General features: G+C 50.2%; 1 protein-coding gene across 2 annotated transcripts in view; it reads left to right on the top strand.

The window, feature by feature from the left end:
• The window catches only part of ctxn2 (cortexin 2), a 33779-nt gene extending 15092 nt beyond the window's left edge, over positions 1-18687 (top strand). For both annotated transcript variants that reach the window (XM_059640160.1, XM_048520866.2), the window contains exon 2: positions 17692-18687. In XM_059640160.1, the coding sequence (XP_059496143.1) occupies positions 17748-17993 (246 nt within the window). In that variant the 5' untranslated portion in view covers positions 17692-17747 and the 3' untranslated portion in view covers positions 17994-18687. The remainder of the gene's footprint in view (positions 1-17691) is intronic.
• The last annotated feature ends 532 nt before the right edge of the window (positions 18688-19219 follow it).

The raw sequence follows: 19219 nt of genomic DNA, 5'->3' as shown, positions 1-19219 counted from the left end.
ATGGAAAGTTCTTTACACAGAGGGTGGTGGGCGCCTGGAACGCATTGCCTGCGAGGTGGTAGACACAGACACGTTAGTGTCTTTTAAGATATATTTGGACAGGTACATGGATGGGCAGGGAGCAAATGGACACAGACCGTTAGAAAATAGATGACAGGTTTAGACAGAGGATCTCAATCGGTGCAGGCTGGAGGGCCGAAGGGCCTGTGCTGTAATTTTCTTTACTCTTTGTTCTTCGAAATAGTGGATGCTGGAAATCAAGTGCAAAATCAGAAATTGCTGGAAAAGTTTAGCAGGCCTGGAATGCGTGTTGAGAGAAACAGGGTTTAAAATTAACAAAGTGCGGAGCTGGATGAACACAGCAGGCCAAGCAGCATCTTAGAAGTCAACTCTGCTTTTTCTCAACAGTTATACGATCTGATGTTTTTGTTGTAATATAAAAGATTCCTCCTCAGAAATCCAAGAACCCTTTTTGCTTTGGATGTTATCTTCTTGAGTAGTCTGTTGTTGGATCATGGCAAAGGATTTACTTAACACTGTGAGTGTCACTGGATATGATCAGACTTCACACAGCTGACCTCTCCAACTGAGAGTGTGGTTGTCGAACCCATGGGTGCATAGGACATAGAACATAGAACATAGAACATTACAGCACAGTACAGGCCCTTCGGCCCTCGATGTTGTGCCAACCTGTCATACCGATCTCAAGCCCATCTAACCTACACTATTCCATGTATGTCCATATGCTTATACAATGACGACTTAAATGTACCGAAAGTTGGTGAATCTACTGCCATTGCAGGCAAAGTGTTCCATTCCCTTACTACTCTCCGAGTAAAGAAACTACCTCTGACATCTGTCCTATATCTTTCACCCCTCAATTTAAAGCTATGCCCCCTCATGCTCGCCGTCACCATCCTAGGAAAAAGGCTCTCCCTATCCACCCTATCTAACCCTATGATTATTTTATATGTTTCAATTAAGTCACTTCTCAACCTTCTTCTCTCTAATGAAAACAGCCTCAAGTCCCTCAGCCTTTCCTTGTAAGACCTTCCCTCCATACTAGGCAACATCCTAGTAAATCTCCTCTGCACCCTTTCCAAAGCTTCCACATCCTTCTTATAATGCGGTGACCAGAACTGTACACAATACTCCAAGTGCGGCCGCACCAGCGTTTTGTACAGCTGCAGCATAACCTCTTGGTTCCGGAACTCAATCCCTCTATTAATAAAAGCTAAAACACTGCATGCCTTCTTAACAGCCCTGTCAACCTGGATGGCAACTTTCAAGGATCTGTGTACATGGACACCGAGATCTCTCTGCTCATCTACACTACTAAGAATCTTACCATTAGCCCAGTACTTTGCCTTCTGGTTACTCCTACCAAAGTGCATCACGTCACACTTGTCTGCATTAAACTCCATTTGCCACCTCTCAGCCCAGCTCTGCAGCTTATCTATGTCTCTCTGCAACCTACAGCATCCTTCGTCACTATCCAGAACTCCACCGACCTTAGTGTTGTCTGCAAATTTACTAACCCATCCTTCTATGCCATCATCCAGGTCATTTATAAAAATGACAAACAGCAGTGGACCCAACACCGACCCTTGCGGTACACCACTAGTAACTGGTCTCCAGGATGAACATTTCCCATCAACTACCACCCTCTGTCTTCTTTCAGCAAGCCAATTTCCGATCCAAACTGCTATATCTCCCACAATTCCATTCCTATGCATTTTGTACAATAGCCTGTTGTGGGGAACCTTATCGAACGCCTTGTGTTTTTCTTTAACTCTTTCATGCGACGCAGATGTCCTGACAGTGGCAGTAGAACTGCAGATGCTGGAGAGTCTGAGACAACAAGGTGTAGAGCTGGATGGACACAGCAGGGCAAGCAGCATCAGAGGAGCAGGAAGGCTGATGTTTCCGGTCTAGACACTTCTTCAGAAATGGGGGAGGGGAAGGGAATTGTGAAATAAATAGGTAGAAAGGGGGAGGTGGATAGAAGATGGATAAAGGAGAAGATGAAGTTTCCGCTCTAGGCCCTTCTTCAGAAATGGGGGAGAGGAAGGGGATTCTCCTCTATCCATCTTCGATCCACCTCCTCTCCTCTCTCCCTATTTATTTCAGAATCCCCTGCCCCTCCCCCATTTCTGAAGCAGGATCTAGGCCTGAAACATCAGCTTTCCTGCTCCTCTGATGCTGCTTGGCCTGCTGTGTTCGTCCAGCTCCAATCCTCGTAATCTCATCCTGAGAAATGACTGAAACCTAGACTTCCTGATCCAGAAAATGGGATACTACCTCTGAGCCAGTAGGCCCTTTGTAGTTGACTCTTAACTGGCCTAGCAGTTGGTCTAACTAGTGATATAAAACAATAGCACACGCTGTGTAAGACCATATTTTAAAAAATCGTTCGGTGACCTCAGGATCACTGAAGGTGTTTTGCAGGAAATGAAATCTCTTTGTAATGTCTCAGCAGGTCTGGCAGCACCTCTGAGGAAAAAAATCAGTCACTGAACCTGAAACATTAACTCTGGTTTTTTCTTCACAGATGCTGCCAGACCTGCTGAGCTTTTCCAGAAACTCCTGTTTTTGTTCCTGATTTATGGCATCCACAGTTCTTTTGGATTTTGTCCTTGTAATGTAGTCACTGTTGTAATGGAGGAAACACAGCAGGTCATTCTGCACAGCCATCTCCCACAAGCATTAAAGGTAAAGTTGCCCAGGCCAAAGGGATGCTCTCTCATTGGAGAGGTGCCTGGTGCTGGTTTAACCTGAAGGTTCATGCCTTAAGCAAGGGCAGAGGGTGAGAACATGGGATCTTTAATGGTAACACGAGCCAGTGCAAGAACTCGGCCCCTACTGTTAGCATCAGTCTGCATTACAACCCAGCTGTCCAGCCAACTGAGCTAACAGCCTGATCAGCTGCTGAGGTTTGAAAAATGAGCACTGTCAGCACTTTAGGGAAAGGCCACCTGCTGGTTTTGACTGATACTGTGGGTTTTTTTTAAAATGAGGTGACAGACTCTCTTAAAGTTTGTGTCTCCGACAATGCAGAACTCTCTCAGCCCTGCACCCTTGCCTGCGACAGCCCAGATGTTGTAATTAGGCCCCCACTGAGGAAATATGAGATCTCTCCTTCAACTTATGCTCCTATTCAGACCCCGGGAATTTGCCCTCCTTTCATATGCAATTTATTTGAGAGTAATGAGTCTTCAAGTCTGGATGTTCATTTTTAAATGCTTCCAACGGCAATAGGTTATATTTCTGTATCTCTCCTTAACAACAGAAACAGATCACATTGTGAGAAAAGAGAATGGTAGCAAAAGGAAAAAGTAAGACAAAAGAATTGACAAGAGATTGGTCAGAGACGTGCTTTATAAGGAGATGAAGTGAGAGAGATTGTCTTTGACGTCAAGCCTGCATTTGACCAAGAATGGCATTGAGGAGCTCTATCAAAGTTACAGTCAAAGTGAGCGTGGGGAAAGCTGGCACATAGGAAGGTGGTAGTGGATGTCGAAGGTCAGTCAGCTCAGCTCCAGGACATCTCTGCAGGAGTTCCTCAGGGTTGTGTCCTAGGCCCAACCATCTTCAGCTGCTTCAACAATGACCTTCCCTCCATCATAAGGTCAGAAGTGGGGATGTTCGCTGATGATCGCACAATGTTCAGCACCATTTGCGACTCCTCAGATACTGAAGCAGTCCATGTCCAAATGCAACAAGATCTGGACAATATTCAGGCTTGGGTTGACAAGTGGCAAGTAATATTTGTGCCACACAAATGCCAGGCTATGACCGTCACCAATAAGAGACAATCTAACCACCACGCCTTGACATTCAATGACATCACTGCCACTGAATCCCCCACTATCACCATCCTGGGTGTTACCATCAACAGAAACTCAACTGGATGAACCATTTAATTACAGCAGCTACAAGAGCAGGTCAGAAGCTGGGAATCCTGCAGTGAGTAACTCACCTCCTGGCTCCCCAAAGCCTGTCCAACATTCACAAGGCACAAGTCAGGAGTGTGATGGAATATTCCCACTTGCCTGGATGGGTGCTACTCCAACAACACTCAAGAAGCTCAACACCATCCAGGTCAAAGCAGCCGCTTCATTGTCATTATATCCACAAACATCCAGTCCCTCCACCATTGATGCTGAGTAGCAGCAGTGTGTACTGTTCATAAGATGCACTGCAGCCGCTCACCAAGACTCCTCAGGCAGCACCTTCATAACCCATGACCACTTAATCTAGAAGGACAAGGGCAGCACATACATAAGAACATCACCACCTTCAAGTTCCCCGCTGATTCGCCCACCATCCTAACTTGGAAGTATGTCACCGTTCCTTCATTGTCGCTGGGTCAAAATCCTGGCATTCCCTCCTTAAGGGCTTTGTGGCTCCACCTACAGTACATGGACAGCAGCGGTCCAAGAAAGCAGCTCACCCCGACCTTCTCAAAGGCAAATGTGGGCAACAAATGCTGGTCCAGCCAACAACACCCACATCCCACAAGGGAGTGAAAAATATAAGAAAATGAATTCTGCAACTTGATTAATTTGTATTGATCCAGGCACAGCTTGGTAGAGTTCCAATGAATTCCTGATTTCTTCAGCACACTTTAAATGCAGCAGCATATAAAGGAACTAATAACACCCAGTGACAGAGAGAAAGGTCTGCAGCAACTGTTAACTGTGCTGAGAAATTCAAAGGAGCTGCCCAGGAGGAACCCAAATCTTATACAAATAACTATGTCAAAACCAAACCAGAGTAAATATTTCTGAGCACAGGGAAGACCCTCATTAGACCTCAGCAGGAGTATCGCATACAGTTGTGTGCGTCACATTATAGGAAAGATGGGAGTGCACAGGAGTGAGGGCAGAAGCAATTTACAAATGAGAAATTTCAGTGATAAGGAGAGATGGAAGAGGTTCAGACTGTTCTCCTTGGAGGGAAAGCTGAGAGGAATTCTGATAGGGGTTTTCCAAATCCTGAGCAGGTGGATGGAGCAGCCAGGGGAAAAAAAAACTGTTCCCACTTTTAAAAGGGGAAAGAATGCTAGGATATAGATTTAAAGTAATATGCAAATGCAGCAAAGGTGATATGAGAAAGAACTTTTTCACTCAATGGGTAGTTAGGGTAATAACGCATTGCCTGGAAATGTACTGGAGGCAGGTTCACATTAACGATGAAATGGCGCACAGGGTTATGGGGAAACGGCAGGACATTGGCATTGGGGAATAGAATCATTGCAGTCATAATGGGCCAAATGGCCTAGCTCTGTGCCTTGGCAGTTCTGTGATTCTATGGAATATTTTGGTTTGTTTTCTCCATAATTCTAACAGTTTCAAATGCATTTTGTTTTCATTTGATTATGGATGTTCTCTGTGCGTTGGATGCCATTTGGAATTGCACTGAAAGGTATGCCATCCTCTTTAGATGCCACCAGCTGACTTTTTAGGTTCCGATTTACAGTAACTTGCTTTTATGTGCATTTTTCATGCAGTGAAATTTGCTTTATTCATGTTTTAAGGTTGCAGCCCAAATGGAGGAAGAACAACCACAATTAGGTTAAACATACTGCAGGCCATTCAGCCCCTTAAGCCTGCTCCACAATTTAATACTATCTTTATAACCTCAAGTCTACATTCTCATTTACCCACTTGCTTCACAGGAACCTATCTATAAAATCCCTATTGCAGACAGACGTCATTCAGCCCATCAATTCTGCACTAACCTTCCAAAGAGCATCCCACCTTGCCTCCCCAATCCCTGTAACCCTGCATTTCCCCATGGCCAATCCACAACATTGGACTGTAGTATGAAACCAGGGCACCCAGAGAAATCCCAACCAGACAATGTGCAAACTCCACCCAGATGGTCACCTGAGACTGCAATTGAACCCAGGTCCCTAGTGAGGCAGCAGTACTAACCACTGAAGCACTGTACTTCTTTAGGAGCCATTTCTGCATTAAAAACATTTGTGGACTCTGCTTCCACCACCTTTTCAGGAAGAGAGCTCCAAAGACTCACAGTTGTCAAAGAGATAAAATCTCACCTCATTGCTTTTTTCAAATGGGCAACCCTGATTTTTAAACAGTGGCTCCTAATTCTACATCCACCTACAAGAAAAAATACCTCTTCTACATCTACCTGTCAAGACCCTTCAGGGTCTTATAAGTTTCTGAACTCTAGCTGGTATATGCCTAACCTGTTCGACCTTTCTTCATGATGTAACCCAACCAGTCCAGGTATTAGTCTGTTAAACCTTCTCTGAAACGTCATTACTAATGAGCAAGTATATGCTGTGGCTGGCAAATGTGTAGGGAAGGATGTAATGAAACTGATGTTGGAATATGGTCGCTAATCATAGGAGCCCAAGGGAAGGTGATAGGGGGTCTTGGCAAACATCATGTGATGATGAGATGACCTAAGGTTGTTCATCATTGATCATGTATTCACAGGATTGGACGTGTATGTCAGAAGGGGTGTGGCAAACACTGATTTCAATATTGTGCATAACCGTTATAGCATGGTGTATATAAATATCCTACACTTTATTGGGAAAGGGAGACGCTCACTGACTTCTGATCGAGCTGTAATTAAGAGGGCAAATGGGACCCACGTGAAAGCCAGATTCGGAGCAGCCGCTGGCCTCTCCCACACGAGTGGAAAAGGAGCTCTGAATAAAGGTCAAAATTGGTGGGAGAAATCTCAATAGGTCGTGGAGAGAAATTAGAGTTAATGTTTCAGATTGTGTGAACCTTTCTAAGGAAGGTTTGATGCGAATGTTAGCTCTGATTTCGACCCACAGATTCTGCCAGACCTGCTGAGCTTTTCCAGCAATTTCTATTTTTGTCGCTGATTGTCAGCATCTGTAGTTTAGAAGCAGACATAGAGGCAGAAATTAGGCCATTTGGCCCATCAAGTCTGGTCCACCATTCAATCATGGCTTTCTCCGGCCTTCTCCCCATGACCTTTGATTCCTTTCACAAACAAGAACCTATCTATCTATATACACAATGACCTGGCCTCCACAGCCTTCTGCGGTAATGAGTTCCACAGATTCACCATTCTCTGGCAGAAGAAGTTTCTCCTCATCTCCGTTCTAAAAGGTCTTCCCTTTACTCTAAGGCTGTGCCCTTGAGTCCTAGTCTCTCCGACCAATGGAAACATCTTCCCAATATCCACTCTGTCCAGGTCATTCAGTATTCTGTAAGTTTCAATTAGATCTCCTCCAATCATTCTAAACTTCATTGAGTATTGACTCAGAGTCCTCAAACGTTCCTCATATGTCAAGCCGATCATTTCTCGGATTACCCTTCTGAACCTCCTCTGGACCCACTCCAAGACCAGTACATCTTTCCTGAGGTACGGGGCCCAAAATTACTCACAATATTCTAAATGTAGTCTGATTAGACCCTTATAAAGCATCAGAAGTACATCCCTGCTTTAATATTCTAGTCCTCTTGAAATAAATGACAACATTGTAGTTGCTCTGCTCAACCCACAAGTTTACCTGAAGAGAATCCAGGACTAGGACTCCAAAGTCCCTTTGCACTTCAGATTTCTGAATTTTCTCCCCATTGGGAAAACTGTCTATGCCCCTATTCTTCCTAATAAAGTGCATGAACCCACGCTTTCCCTCATTGTATTCTATCTGCCATTTCTTTGCCCACGCTCCTAACCTGTCTAAATCCTTCTGCAGCTTCAGTGAGGATGGGGGGGGGGGAGAGCTGTGAGAGTGAGGATGGGGGAGAGAGAGCTGTGAGAGTGAGGATGGAGGGGAGAGAGCTGTGAGAGTGAGGATGGAGGGGAGAGCAGTGAGAGTGAGGATGGAGGAGAGAGCGCTGTGAGAGTGAGGATGGGGGGAGAGCTGTGAGAGTGAGGGTGCGGGGGGAGCTGTGAGAGTGAGGATGCGGGGGTAGCTGAGAGAGTGAGGATGGGGAGGGAGCCGTGAGAGTGAGGGTGCAGGGGGAGCTGTGAGAGTGAGGGTGCAGGGGAGCTGTGAGAGTGAGGATGGGGAGGGAGCCGTGAGAGTGAGGGTGCAGGGGGAGCTGTGAGAGTGAGGGTGCGGGGGGGAGCTGTGAGAGTGAGGATGGGGAGGGAGCCGTGAGATTGAGGATGGGGAGGGAGCTGTGAGAGTGAGGGTGCAGGGGGAGCTGTGAGAGTGAGGGTGCGGAGGCAGAGCTGTGAGACTGAGGATGGGGAGGGAGCTGTAAGAGTGAGGGTGGGGGAGAGAGCTGTGAGAGTGAGGGTGCAGGGGGAGCTGTGAGAGTGAGGGTGCGGGGGGGAGCTGTGAGAGTGAGGATGGGGAGGGAGCCGTGAGATTGAGGATGGGGAGGGAGCTGTGAGAGTGAGGGTGCAGGGGGAGCTGTGAGAGTGAGGGTGCGGGGAGAGCTGTGAGAGTGAGGGTGCGGGGAGAGCTGTGAGAGTGAGGGTGCGGGGAGAGCTGTGAGAGTGAGGGTGCGGGGAGAGCTGTGAAAGTGAGGGTGCAGGGAGAGCTGTGAGAGTGAGAGTGAGGGTGCGGGGGGAGCTGTGAGAGTGAAGGTGAGGGGGGAGCTGTGAGAGTGAAGGTGTGGGGGGAGCTGTGAGAGTGAAGGTGCGGGGAGAGCTGTGAGAGTGAGGGTGTGGGGAGAGCTGTGAGAGTGAGGGTGCGGGGGGAGCTGTGAGAGTGAAGGTGAGGGGGGAGCTGTGAGAGTGAAGGTGTGGGGGGAGCTGTGAGAGTGACGGTGTGGGGGGAGCTGTGAGAGTGAGGGTGTGGGGAGAGCTGAGAGAGTGAAGGTGCGGGGGGAACTGTGAGAGTGAGGACTGGGGGAGTAAATGTGGAATAGGGTCCTGTCTTTTGAGAGAACCTGTTTCATGAGGCACCAAGTGGCAGATTTCCAAAGCACAGGCAGGTGAGCTGTTGGTTAGAAATGCCTGTCCTCAGTGGTATGTTTCCAGCAGAACTGTGAGCAGATGGCAAAGTGACTGATGGAAGCCAAGTTTTCCCAGTGCAGCCCAGGGTGAAGATGGCAGTGGGGCTAGGTTCTGGGAGGAACTGGGGCTTTGTTCTGGAACCATGCCCCCTCCCCAAGACCCTGCCTGATCCTGTGGGGCTCAGACTGCTGACCCTCTCTGTCTCACTCTCACCCATCTCCACCTCCCCTTATTCGCTTCCCTTGCCTCCCACCACCCCATCTCCACATCTCCCTCCCTCCCCCAGCCTCAATCCCTCCCTCCTGCCCCAGCCTCCATCTCTCTCCCTCCTTCTCTCTCACTCCCTCCTTTTCTCTGCTTCCCTTCTCCCATGTCTCACTCCATCCTCTCCTGCTTTTCTTTCTCTCTCCATGTCTCCCTTCCCTTGTCTCCCTCCCTCTTCCCCCCCTCCCCATCTCACTTCCTCCCACGTCTCAATCCTTCCCTCTTCGCCTGCCTCCCTTCCTGTCTCCATCCCTCCTTCTCTCCCCCTCACTCCTCCCACTGTCTCCCTCCCTCCCGTCTCCTTCCTCTGTCTCACTCCTTCCTTTTCTCTCCCTCTCCCCTTCCCTGTCTCACTGTCTCCATCTCTCCCTACACTCTCTACATTTTTCTCTATCTCACTTCCTCTCTCCTCACACATCACTCCTTCATCTAGATCATTATTGAAAAGTCGACGGAACTTGACTAGTCACCGGCTGCCATCCTGAGAAAGACCTTTTTAACCCCACTCTCTGCTTTCTGCCAGACAGCCAATCTTCTATCCATGCTAGCGCCTTGCCTCTAACACCGTGGGCCCTTATCTTACTCAGCAACCTCCTGTGTGGCACCTTGTCAAAGGCCTTCTGGAAATTCAGGTAGAAAATACATCCATCGGCTCTCCTTTGTTTAACCTGCTTGTTCCCTCCTCAAAGAATACTAATGGATTTGTATTGATGAAGCCATGCTGACATTGCCCTATTTTACCAAGCACTTCTAGGTAGTCAGAAATCTGCTCCTGCACAATGGACTCTAATATCTTATCAACAACTAAGGTCAGGCTAATTGGCCTGTAATTTGGCCTAAAATACTGTCTATGCAGAACCTCTTTCCTCATTCTTCCTACGTCATTAGTGCCCATTATAGACCACTACGAATGGATTCTCCCACTGCAGTTTTTTTCTCCAGGCCACAGCAGACATCCTGAAACCCCATCATAGCTGTCTGCAGTCACACATTTTGCTGTTGAGGACAGTGTCAATGCCCCAGACTGCAGCATGTCCTACTATCACTACATGCCTTTTGGCTGCCCTCTCTTGGCTTTCTGTACCAAGGTGCCATTGTCACTTTGCTCAGCCAACTCATCTCAACCATTCAAGGTGAAAGAATCTCAACTGTGTCCGACAGGTGTAATGTTGGATGTTCTTGTCCTCTGGGTTGTTGTGCCTTTTTGACTTGCAGTCACACTCTCCTGTCACTGAATGTTGACCAAACCAAATTGCCCTGCTCTAAGAGGTATGATTGCCACCAGGTACAAAAACATCTAGGTAATTTACACTCCTTCCTCATGCATCACTGTGTCTGCAGTTCAGGCTTTAGCTCATTATCTCTTACACTAATCACAGATTCCTTTTTTTTTCAGGACAAAACTGCTTTCCAGGAGCTCTCACACACTACAGCCATGAAACATCACCCATCCTTCCATCCTTAATGTATTCTAATTAACTACTTAATTGTTTTATCAGTAATAAACTTACTTTCTTTGCATGTTTCATTAATCTTATCACCAGTTATGTTGAACCATAGGAATGGAATAAATCTTAGTCACTAACCAAACACCACTGTACCCGTTGTGGCTCCCTCTACATTGGGGAAACCAAGCGGAGGTTTGGGGACTGCTTTGCAGAACACCTCCGCTCGGTTTGCAATGAACAACTGCATCTCCCAGTCGCGAACCATTTTAACTCCCCCTCCCATTCCTTAGACGACATGTCTATCTTGGGCCTCCTGCAGTGCCATAATGATGCCACCCGAAGGTTGCAGGAACAGCAGCTGATATTCCACTTGGGAACCCTGCAGCCCAATGGTATCAATGTGGACTTCACCAGCTTCAAAACCTCCCCTTCCCACACTGCATTCCAAAACCAGCCCAGCTCGTCCCCTTCCCCCAATGCATCCCAAAACCAGCCCAGCTCGTCCCCGCCTCCCAACCTGTTCTTCCTCTCACCTATCCCCTCCTCCCACCTCAAGCCGCACCTCCATTTTCTACCTACTAACCTCATCCCACCTCCTTGACCTGTCCTTCCTCCCCGGACTGACCTATCCCCTCCCTACCTCCTCACCTATACTCTCCTCTCCACCTATCTTCTCCTCTATCCTTCTTCGGTCTGCCTTCCCCTCTCTCTCTATTTACTTCAGAACCCTGCCCCACCCCCTCTCTGATGAAGGGTCTAGGCTCGAAACGTCAGCTTTTGTGCTCCTGAGATGCTGCTTGGCCTGCTGTGTTCATCCAGCCCCACACTTTGTTATCTCGGATTCTCCAGCATCTGCAGTTCCCATTATCTCTGAACTCAATTAAACCCAGCTGCTCTGGTTAAGAGCCATGCTGGAGCTAGAAGACATAGAATATAAAGTGTAGATTTCAGTGAAATGGTGACAGAAATTTACAAACAAAATTGGATTTGTACAGATAAAAGACTTTCTGATTCAACAACTGCAGGAACACAGTCCTCAGGTTTTAAGGAGCAACTTAAAACAGGACACATAGGCTGGAGAAGCTTAGGTAGGGAATTCTGGAGCTGAGAGTCCAAGGCAGTTGGCAGCATTGTACCCAATGAGGTAGTGACTAAAACTGGGGAGGTGCAGGAAGCCAGCATTGGCAGAGAGCAGGATCCTGAAAGCCTGGAAGAGGATGGGGAGATTTTAAAATTGAGACCTTTTTCAAGAAGTCAGTGTAGGTCCAGGGTGAATACATAGAACTCCATTGTATTCGCAGAATAAAAACAGACCATTTGATACAATGGGTCTTTGATGGTGTTTATAATGAGCATTCTCTTACCTCATTCCTCAGCATATTCTCCTCCATCATCCTCCCTCACATCTCTATTGTCCTTCCAAGGCATATCCTTTCTTCTGGAACTTAAGCTTCCTCTTTCTGTCTAAAATCACTGCTGAGTCTTTTGATGGTATAGATTTTTTTCTCAAATTTCCAAAGCAGTAATCCACTTTTTGGAGTCAGCCTGTGGGCAAGCTACGCATTTACATTGATTGATAATACCTTGTACTCTTTGAAACTATCAGAAAGTACTGAAGAGGAATTACTGACCCCAGGGTTGAAATGATAACAAACAGTGATGCTGTGTGCATGAATCATTTTTGCTACATTTATACATTAAGAGCTGACAGCAACCCAGACAGCAGTGACATATAAATGAGGTGGACTAGATGAATTTCTCTGGATGCCAGCAGAGGCATTAGCATCCTTTCTGGCTATTGATGGATTAGGAACTCAGCCTGCCTGCGGGGCCATCATTGTAATATTCACCTCACAACGTGGGTCAATCTCCCCTGACCCTACGGAAGGTCTGCCAATAGAAAATGACAGCTTCAACCGTCTTTTTCCGTTTGACTCCTGAGGATGTAACTATTGTTAGCAAGACTGTTGCTTTAAAGAACATGTTCCTCTTTAGTCCTTGTGCTGTGAGTACATCCACAGCACTATTAAGGTGGGACTTCCAGGATTTTGACCGAGTGAAACTGAAAGTGGAATGGTATAGATCCAAGCCAGAATGATATGTGCTACTTGGTGGGAAACCTGGAGGTAATGGCGTTTCTGATCTTCTGCTACCTACACTTCTCCATTCAGGAGATAGAGAGTTTGAGTTTGCAAAGTACCCCTCATTGAGAAACAGATATTGAGGATTCTGGATGAGGTTATCCTGTGGGAGTGATTGGAAACTCAGGAGAAAAGATGCTTCAGACACATTTTTTGAAAAGCTTAGAGAAATGAAATGAGAGGCCCTATGGTGCAGTGGGTAGTGCCCATACCTTTAGATCAGAAGATCTGTGTATGAGTCACAAATCAGAGAAGATTGGTACACTGCCTGGTCAAACAGGTCGCTCCTCCCAATAAGCCTAATGCCAAGCTGTGAGTGGGGCCAAATTTCTTGGTCAACCGTCCTAAAGGAGGCAATGCAAATAACTGCTGGACTTGGTCTATAAGCATAAACCAACCCAATGGTCCAGCCCTTGGAAACAAGGATGGGAGAAATGACACACTGATAGAGAAAAGTCAAAAGGTGACAGGGTCTTGGAGTGAGTAGAGTCAAAGTTGTTCCATCAACAGCGATGAGGCTGAGGGGGTCAGAGTTGGAAGGCTAAAGGATGAAGGAGGTTGTAGAAGGGTGGTGGAGTGTTTTGAGAAGCAGGATTGTTAATTTAATGGTTTGAAGGCAGGTGGGGGGTAGAGAGTGCGGTGCCAGTGAAAGTACATGAGGATGACAGGACGAGATGGAAGCAATTGGAATCTGAACAATTTGGAGCTGATACTGGTGGAGATTGCCAGAGAGATGAACATTGCAGTACTCAAGGCTGGAATGGGCAAATGCAGAAAGGTTAAAGCTAATGTGGCTGTTGTATTTTTTGAAAATTAATTCAGGAGATGTGGGCATTGCTGGTGGGCCCAGCATTTATTGCCAATCCCTACCTGCTTCTTGAGAAGGCAGCTGAGAGCTGCTGTCCTAATCTGCTGCCGTCCGTTTGGGGTAGGTACACCCAAAGTGCTGTTAGGGAGGGAATTCCAGGATTTTGATCCAGTGACTGAAGGAGCAGCAATATATTTCCAAGTCAGGATGGTAAGTGGCTTGGAGGGGAGCTTGAAGGTGGTGTCCCCATGAAGGGTCTAGGCCCGAAACGTCAGCTTTTGTGCTCCTGAGATGCTGCTTGGCCTGCTGTGTTCATCCAGCTTCACACTTTATTATCTTGGATTCTCCAGCATCTGCAGTTCCCCTTATCTCTTCCCAGGTATCTGCTGCCTTTGTCCTTCTAGACAGAAGTGCTTGGGAATTTGGAAGACTGTTGCATTGATATAACTACTCCAGAATTTGCTACTCGGTGGAAAATACTCAAGGAGGTGATGGCCCAGTTGCATTATTGCTGGGCTGTTGATCCAGACAATGTTCTGGGGACCTGGATTCAAATCTCATCCATGGCAGATGGTGGAATTTGAATTCAATAAAGTATCTGGTGTTAGGAATCTAATAGTGACCTCTGATCGATTGTTGACAAAAACCCCTCTGGTTCACTAATGTCCTTGAGGGAGGGAAACTGCCATCCTTAACCTGGTCTGACGTTCATGTGACTCCTGACTTACAGCAATATGGTTGACCCTTAACTGCCCTCTGGGCCATTAGGGACGGCCAATAAATGCTGCCTGTTCGGCGACACCCCATCCCGTGAATGAAAAACAAAAATATAATGTGATTATGAATCAATAGAACAGTCAGATTTCTACAGTGATGCACCGGTTTTGCCTATTACGTCGTAGTAATAAGGAAGCACAGTCTATCGATAAGTGAATTGTAATAGAGGTACTGTGCATGGATTTCCAAAAGGCATTTGCTTAAATGCTACATAGTAGTTTGTTTTATAATAAAATCACATGAACGGCACTTTGTAAAAACAGTTTGTAACTGTGTGTGCGAAAGGTTTCTTCCGTGTTAATGACTGTTTTGCAGCTTGGGCGGTGTAGACAGTTGGGGTCCTGCAGGGGTCAGTGTTGGAATGGGTTTTCCGTGCTCACACTATTCGCTTCGGAAACCCAAAACTTGCAGACGGCTCCTAAACAACACAATGATGAACCGGAGAAGGCGAGCGTAAATACTTCAACCGGATAGCTAACGACAAAGTAAGCAATCCGGCAGGTGGGATTTCGGGCAGAAAAATACACTGAAGGTGAGCTTTGTTTGGAGTAAGTAGACTGCGTACAGCAGGGGTTCAGCCACACAATTGTTAACAAACGGAAGGACACCTTAATCACATGTAAATAAGAGCAGGATAAGATGGTGGGTTTTGGATTAGGCTCAGTTCAAACACTGAGCTCCAATCAGGATGGACGTGAGAGATTAACTAACAATACCCCAGAGAAAGATGTTTCTGTTCTCGACGGAGATGAGAGGGACTGGCACTTGTGTAATTAACAATGCCGGAACTTGAAGCAAATATGATGGAGAGGTGGTCACAATGATGAGAGCGTTTCATTAGCCCTGATTTGTTTGGTAAGGACAAACAACCTCCAACAGTCTCAGCCAGTCCAGTTTCTAAATTCTTGTATCGGCTACTTCCCAGCCCTCCTTGTAGGAAGACACGTTATTAGGTTAAAGGCCGAGCAGTAAATGTACCCTAATCAGAAAAAGATTGTGAGAGTGAGTGAGGATGGGGGGGAAAGAGAGAGCTGTGGGGGAGAGGGGCGAGGGCGGGGGGGGAGAGGGGGCGAGGGCGGGGGGGGGGAGGGGGCGAGGGCGGGGGGGGGGAGGGGGCGAGGGCGGGGGGGGAGAGGAAGAGGGGGCGGGGGTGGGGGGTGAGGGGCGAGGGCGGGGGGGGGGAAGAGGGGTGGGGGGTGAGGGGCGAGGGCGGGGGGGGAGAGGGGGCGAGGGCGGGGGGGGAGAGGGGGCGAGGGCGGGGGGGGAGAGGGGGCGAGGGCGGGGGGGGAGAGGGGGCGAGGGCGGGGGGGGGGGAGAGGGGGCGAGGGCGGGGGGGGGGGAGAGGGGGCGAGGGCGGGGGGGGAGAGGGGGCGAGGGCGGGGGGGGGAGAGGGGGCGGGGGGGGGGAGAGGGGGCGGGGGGGGGAGAGGAAGAGGGGGCGGGGGTGGGGGGAGGGGGGCGAGGGCGGGGGGGGGAAGAGGGGTGGGGGGTGAGGGGCGAGGGCGGGGGGGGAGAGGGGGCGCGGGGGGGGAAGAGGGGGCGGGGGGGGTAGGGGGCGGGGGGGGGTGAGGGGCGAGGGCGGGGTGAGGGGCGAGGGCGGGGTGAGGGGCGAGGGCGGGGGGGGGAGAGGGGGCGGGGGTGGGGGGAGAGGGGGCGGGGGTGGGGGGTGAGGGGCGAGGGCGGGGGGGGGGGAAGAGGGGTGAGGGGCGAGGGCGGGGGGGGGGGGAAGAGGGGGCGGGGGGGGGAAGAGGGGGCGGGGGGGAAGAGGGGGCGGGGGGGAAGAGGGGGCGGGGGGGGGAAGAGGGGGCGGGGGGGAGAGGGGGCGGGGGGGGGAAGAGGGGGCGGGGGGGGAGAGGGGGCGGGGGGGGGAGAGGGGGCGGGGGGGGGAGAGGGGGCGGGGGGGGGAAGAGGGGGCGGGGGGGGGGGGGGGGAGAGGGGGCGGGGGGGGTGAGGGGCGAGGGCGGGGGGGGAGAGAGGGGGCGGGGGGGAGAGGGGGCGGGGGGGGAGAGAGGGGGCGGGGGGTGAGGGGCGGGGGCGGGGGGTGAGGGGCGAGGGCGGGGGGTGAGGGGCGAGGGCGGGGGGTGAGGGGCGAGGGCGGGGGGGAGAGGGGGCGGGGGGGAGAGGGGGCGGGGGGGGAGAGGGGGCGGGGGGGGAAGAGGGGGCGGGGGGGAAGAGGGGGCGGGGGGGGGAAGAGGGGGCGGGGGGGGAAGAGGGGGCGGGGGGGGCGAGGGGTGAGGGGCGGGGGCGGGGGGGGAGGGGCGGGGGGGAGAGGGGGCGGGGGCGGGGGGGGAGAGGGGGCGGGGGTGAGGGGCGAGGGCGGGGGGGGAGAGGGGGCGGGGGTGAGGGGCGAGGGCGGGGGGGGAGAGGGGGCGGGGGGGGGAAGAGGGGGCGGGGGGGGAAGAGGGGGCGGGGGCGAGGGGTGAGGGGCGGGGGCGGGGGGGGAGAGGGGGCGGGGGCGGGGGGGGAGAGGGGGCGGGGGCGGGGGGGAGAGGGGGCGGGGGTGAGGGGCGAGGGCGGGGGGGGAGAGGGGGCGGGGGGGGAGAGGGGGCGGGGGGGAGAGGGGGCGGGGGGGAGAGGGGGCGGGGGGGGAAGAGGGGGCGGGGGAGAGGGGGTGGGGGGGGGGAGAGGGGGCGGGGGGGAGAGGGGGTGGGGGGGGTGAGGGGCGGGGGCGGGGGCGGGGGTGGGGGGGGAGAGGGGGCGGGGGGGGAGAGGGGGGCGGGGGGGAGAGGGGGGCGGGGGGGGAGGGGGGGGCGGGGGGGAGAGGGGGGGGCGGGGGGGAGAGGGGGGCGGGGGGGAGAGGGGGGGCGGGGGGGAGAGGGGGGGGCGGGGGGGAGAGGGGGGGCGGGGGGCGGGAGAGGGGGGCGAGGGAGTGGGGGCGCGTCGAGGGCGGGGGGGAGTCGGCGTGAGGGTGAGGACTGGGTGAGTAGATGGTTAGAGGAGAAGATAGGTAGAGAGGAGAGTATGGGTGGGAGTTAGAGAGGGGATAGGTCAGTCTGGGGTGGACTGACAGGTCAAGGGGGCAGGATGAGGTGGTAGGTAGGAAATGGACGTGCGGCTTGAGGTGGGAGGAGGGGATAGGTGAGAGGAGGAACAGCTTACGGAGGTGGGGACGAGCTGGGTTGGTTTTGGGGAGAAAATGGGGATTTTGAAGTTTGTGAAGTCCACATTGAAAACCAGCCCAGCTCGTTGATGGGACTAGTTTAGTTTGGGGGAACTTGTTTGGCATGGATGAGTTCGACTGAAGGTTTCTGTGCTGTATTACTCTATGATTCTACCAATATACTCATGCTACTTCTAACCTTTTTTTTTCCAAATTTTGTCTTTAGATTTAATGGTGATGATGCTAATTTTTAGAAGACAGTAGGGACACAATCCTGTGACAATGAACAATAATCACTATAACAGTTCCCTGGGTATTGGTGCAGGAAACACCACACATTCCTACCCACTCACCTTGGAGCAAAAAACTGCCTTTGCTTTTGTCGGAATGTTATTTATTTTCCTGGGACTTCTCATTGTGCGATGTTTCCGAATCCTCCTGGACCCTTACAGCAGTATGCCATCCTCAACATGGGCAGATGGGATGGATGGACTAGAGAAGGGTACCTTCGAGTATGCCCTGGCATGAAGTCAGCAGGAATGTCTTGGAGCTGGACCAAGTCTCCATGTTGGGGTATAAGTGCATAGACCTCCAATGGTGGCATGGAGGGACCTGTGGAAAGATGTTGGCACAATCAAACAATTGATGTGCCAAGGACTTGCCATCCCTGATTGGTTGAAGTGACAAGTTCTAATGCAGATTTAATTAATAATTATACACACCATAGTGTCAAAATATCAGAATCTGTAACAACAAAGGTCTTCCTTTTGGGTTTGATAGTTGGCTGCAGTGTTGTAGAATGATTTGGTTCAGGAGAGATGTTTATTCTAAATTGTTCTACATCATGAATGACCAGGTACAGTTTTATATATGAGGACATTGGAAGTGTATTAACATGTGAAATTTGCATTATAGATCAGCTAAATTCTAGGGCCCGAGTAACATTATCTGGACATATGGTGATGACCATAGCAAGTTATATTGTGTTAGTTATGAGTCCAAGTAATTGTGAGTTAGACACAGCCAGCTGTACGACAGCATGTTCTGTGTGCAGACAATTGTAAGCTGATCTATCAGGTGTACGTAATCCAGTATTTCACATGTAGATCCATGGTTTTCATTAAATGAATGTTACTCCAGTCTCCCGGAGTTGCATGATCTATCCAGTTGGATGTGAATGTAGGATTTAGGAGCAGGAGTACGCCATTGAGCCCTTCCTACCTGTGGCACCATTCTTTACAATGATTGGTTCATCTGGTTATGGTTTCGATATCACTCGCTCTCCAGTCCCCACCCCAAAACACCTTATCTATCAGAAATCCATCTAACTTTGCCTCTGAATAAATTCAGTGATATACCTTCTATTGCTTTGTGAATTCCAGAGACTCTCAATCCTCTAAGAGAGAAAACAAAATCTCCTCATTGCCACCTTAAAAAGGAAACCTTTTTCTCAAACTGTGTCTCAGTTGTAGTCTCCCCAACAATAGGAAACATCAACCAAGTGCTTACATTACCCAGTCCATGCACACTGTTAAACGTTTCAAAATATCACTAATTCTTACGAGTAAAATAACCCTCACAATCTCCGCAATGGATGATCTTGTACATTTATAACTTTCTGGCACATTGAGAGCGAACCAGGTATCTATGTTAGCTCACGTGTACTCAGCGTCCTAATGGCAAATGGTGCTTTTCAAGTTTATTTATTAATGAGGGAGTGATTCTGGCAAATGCAATCAATAATAACAAGCAGC

This window comes from Stegostoma tigrinum, chromosome 36, assembly GCF_030684315.1.
Source record: "Stegostoma tigrinum isolate sSteTig4 chromosome 36, sSteTig4.hap1, whole genome shotgun sequence".
In the NCBI taxonomy this organism is placed as follows: Eukaryota; Metazoa; Chordata; class Chondrichthyes; order Orectolobiformes; family Stegostomatidae; genus Stegostoma; species Stegostoma tigrinum.
The sequence above is the reverse complement of the archived record's forward strand: the minus strand, read 5'-3'. Positions and strand labels throughout refer to the sequence as shown.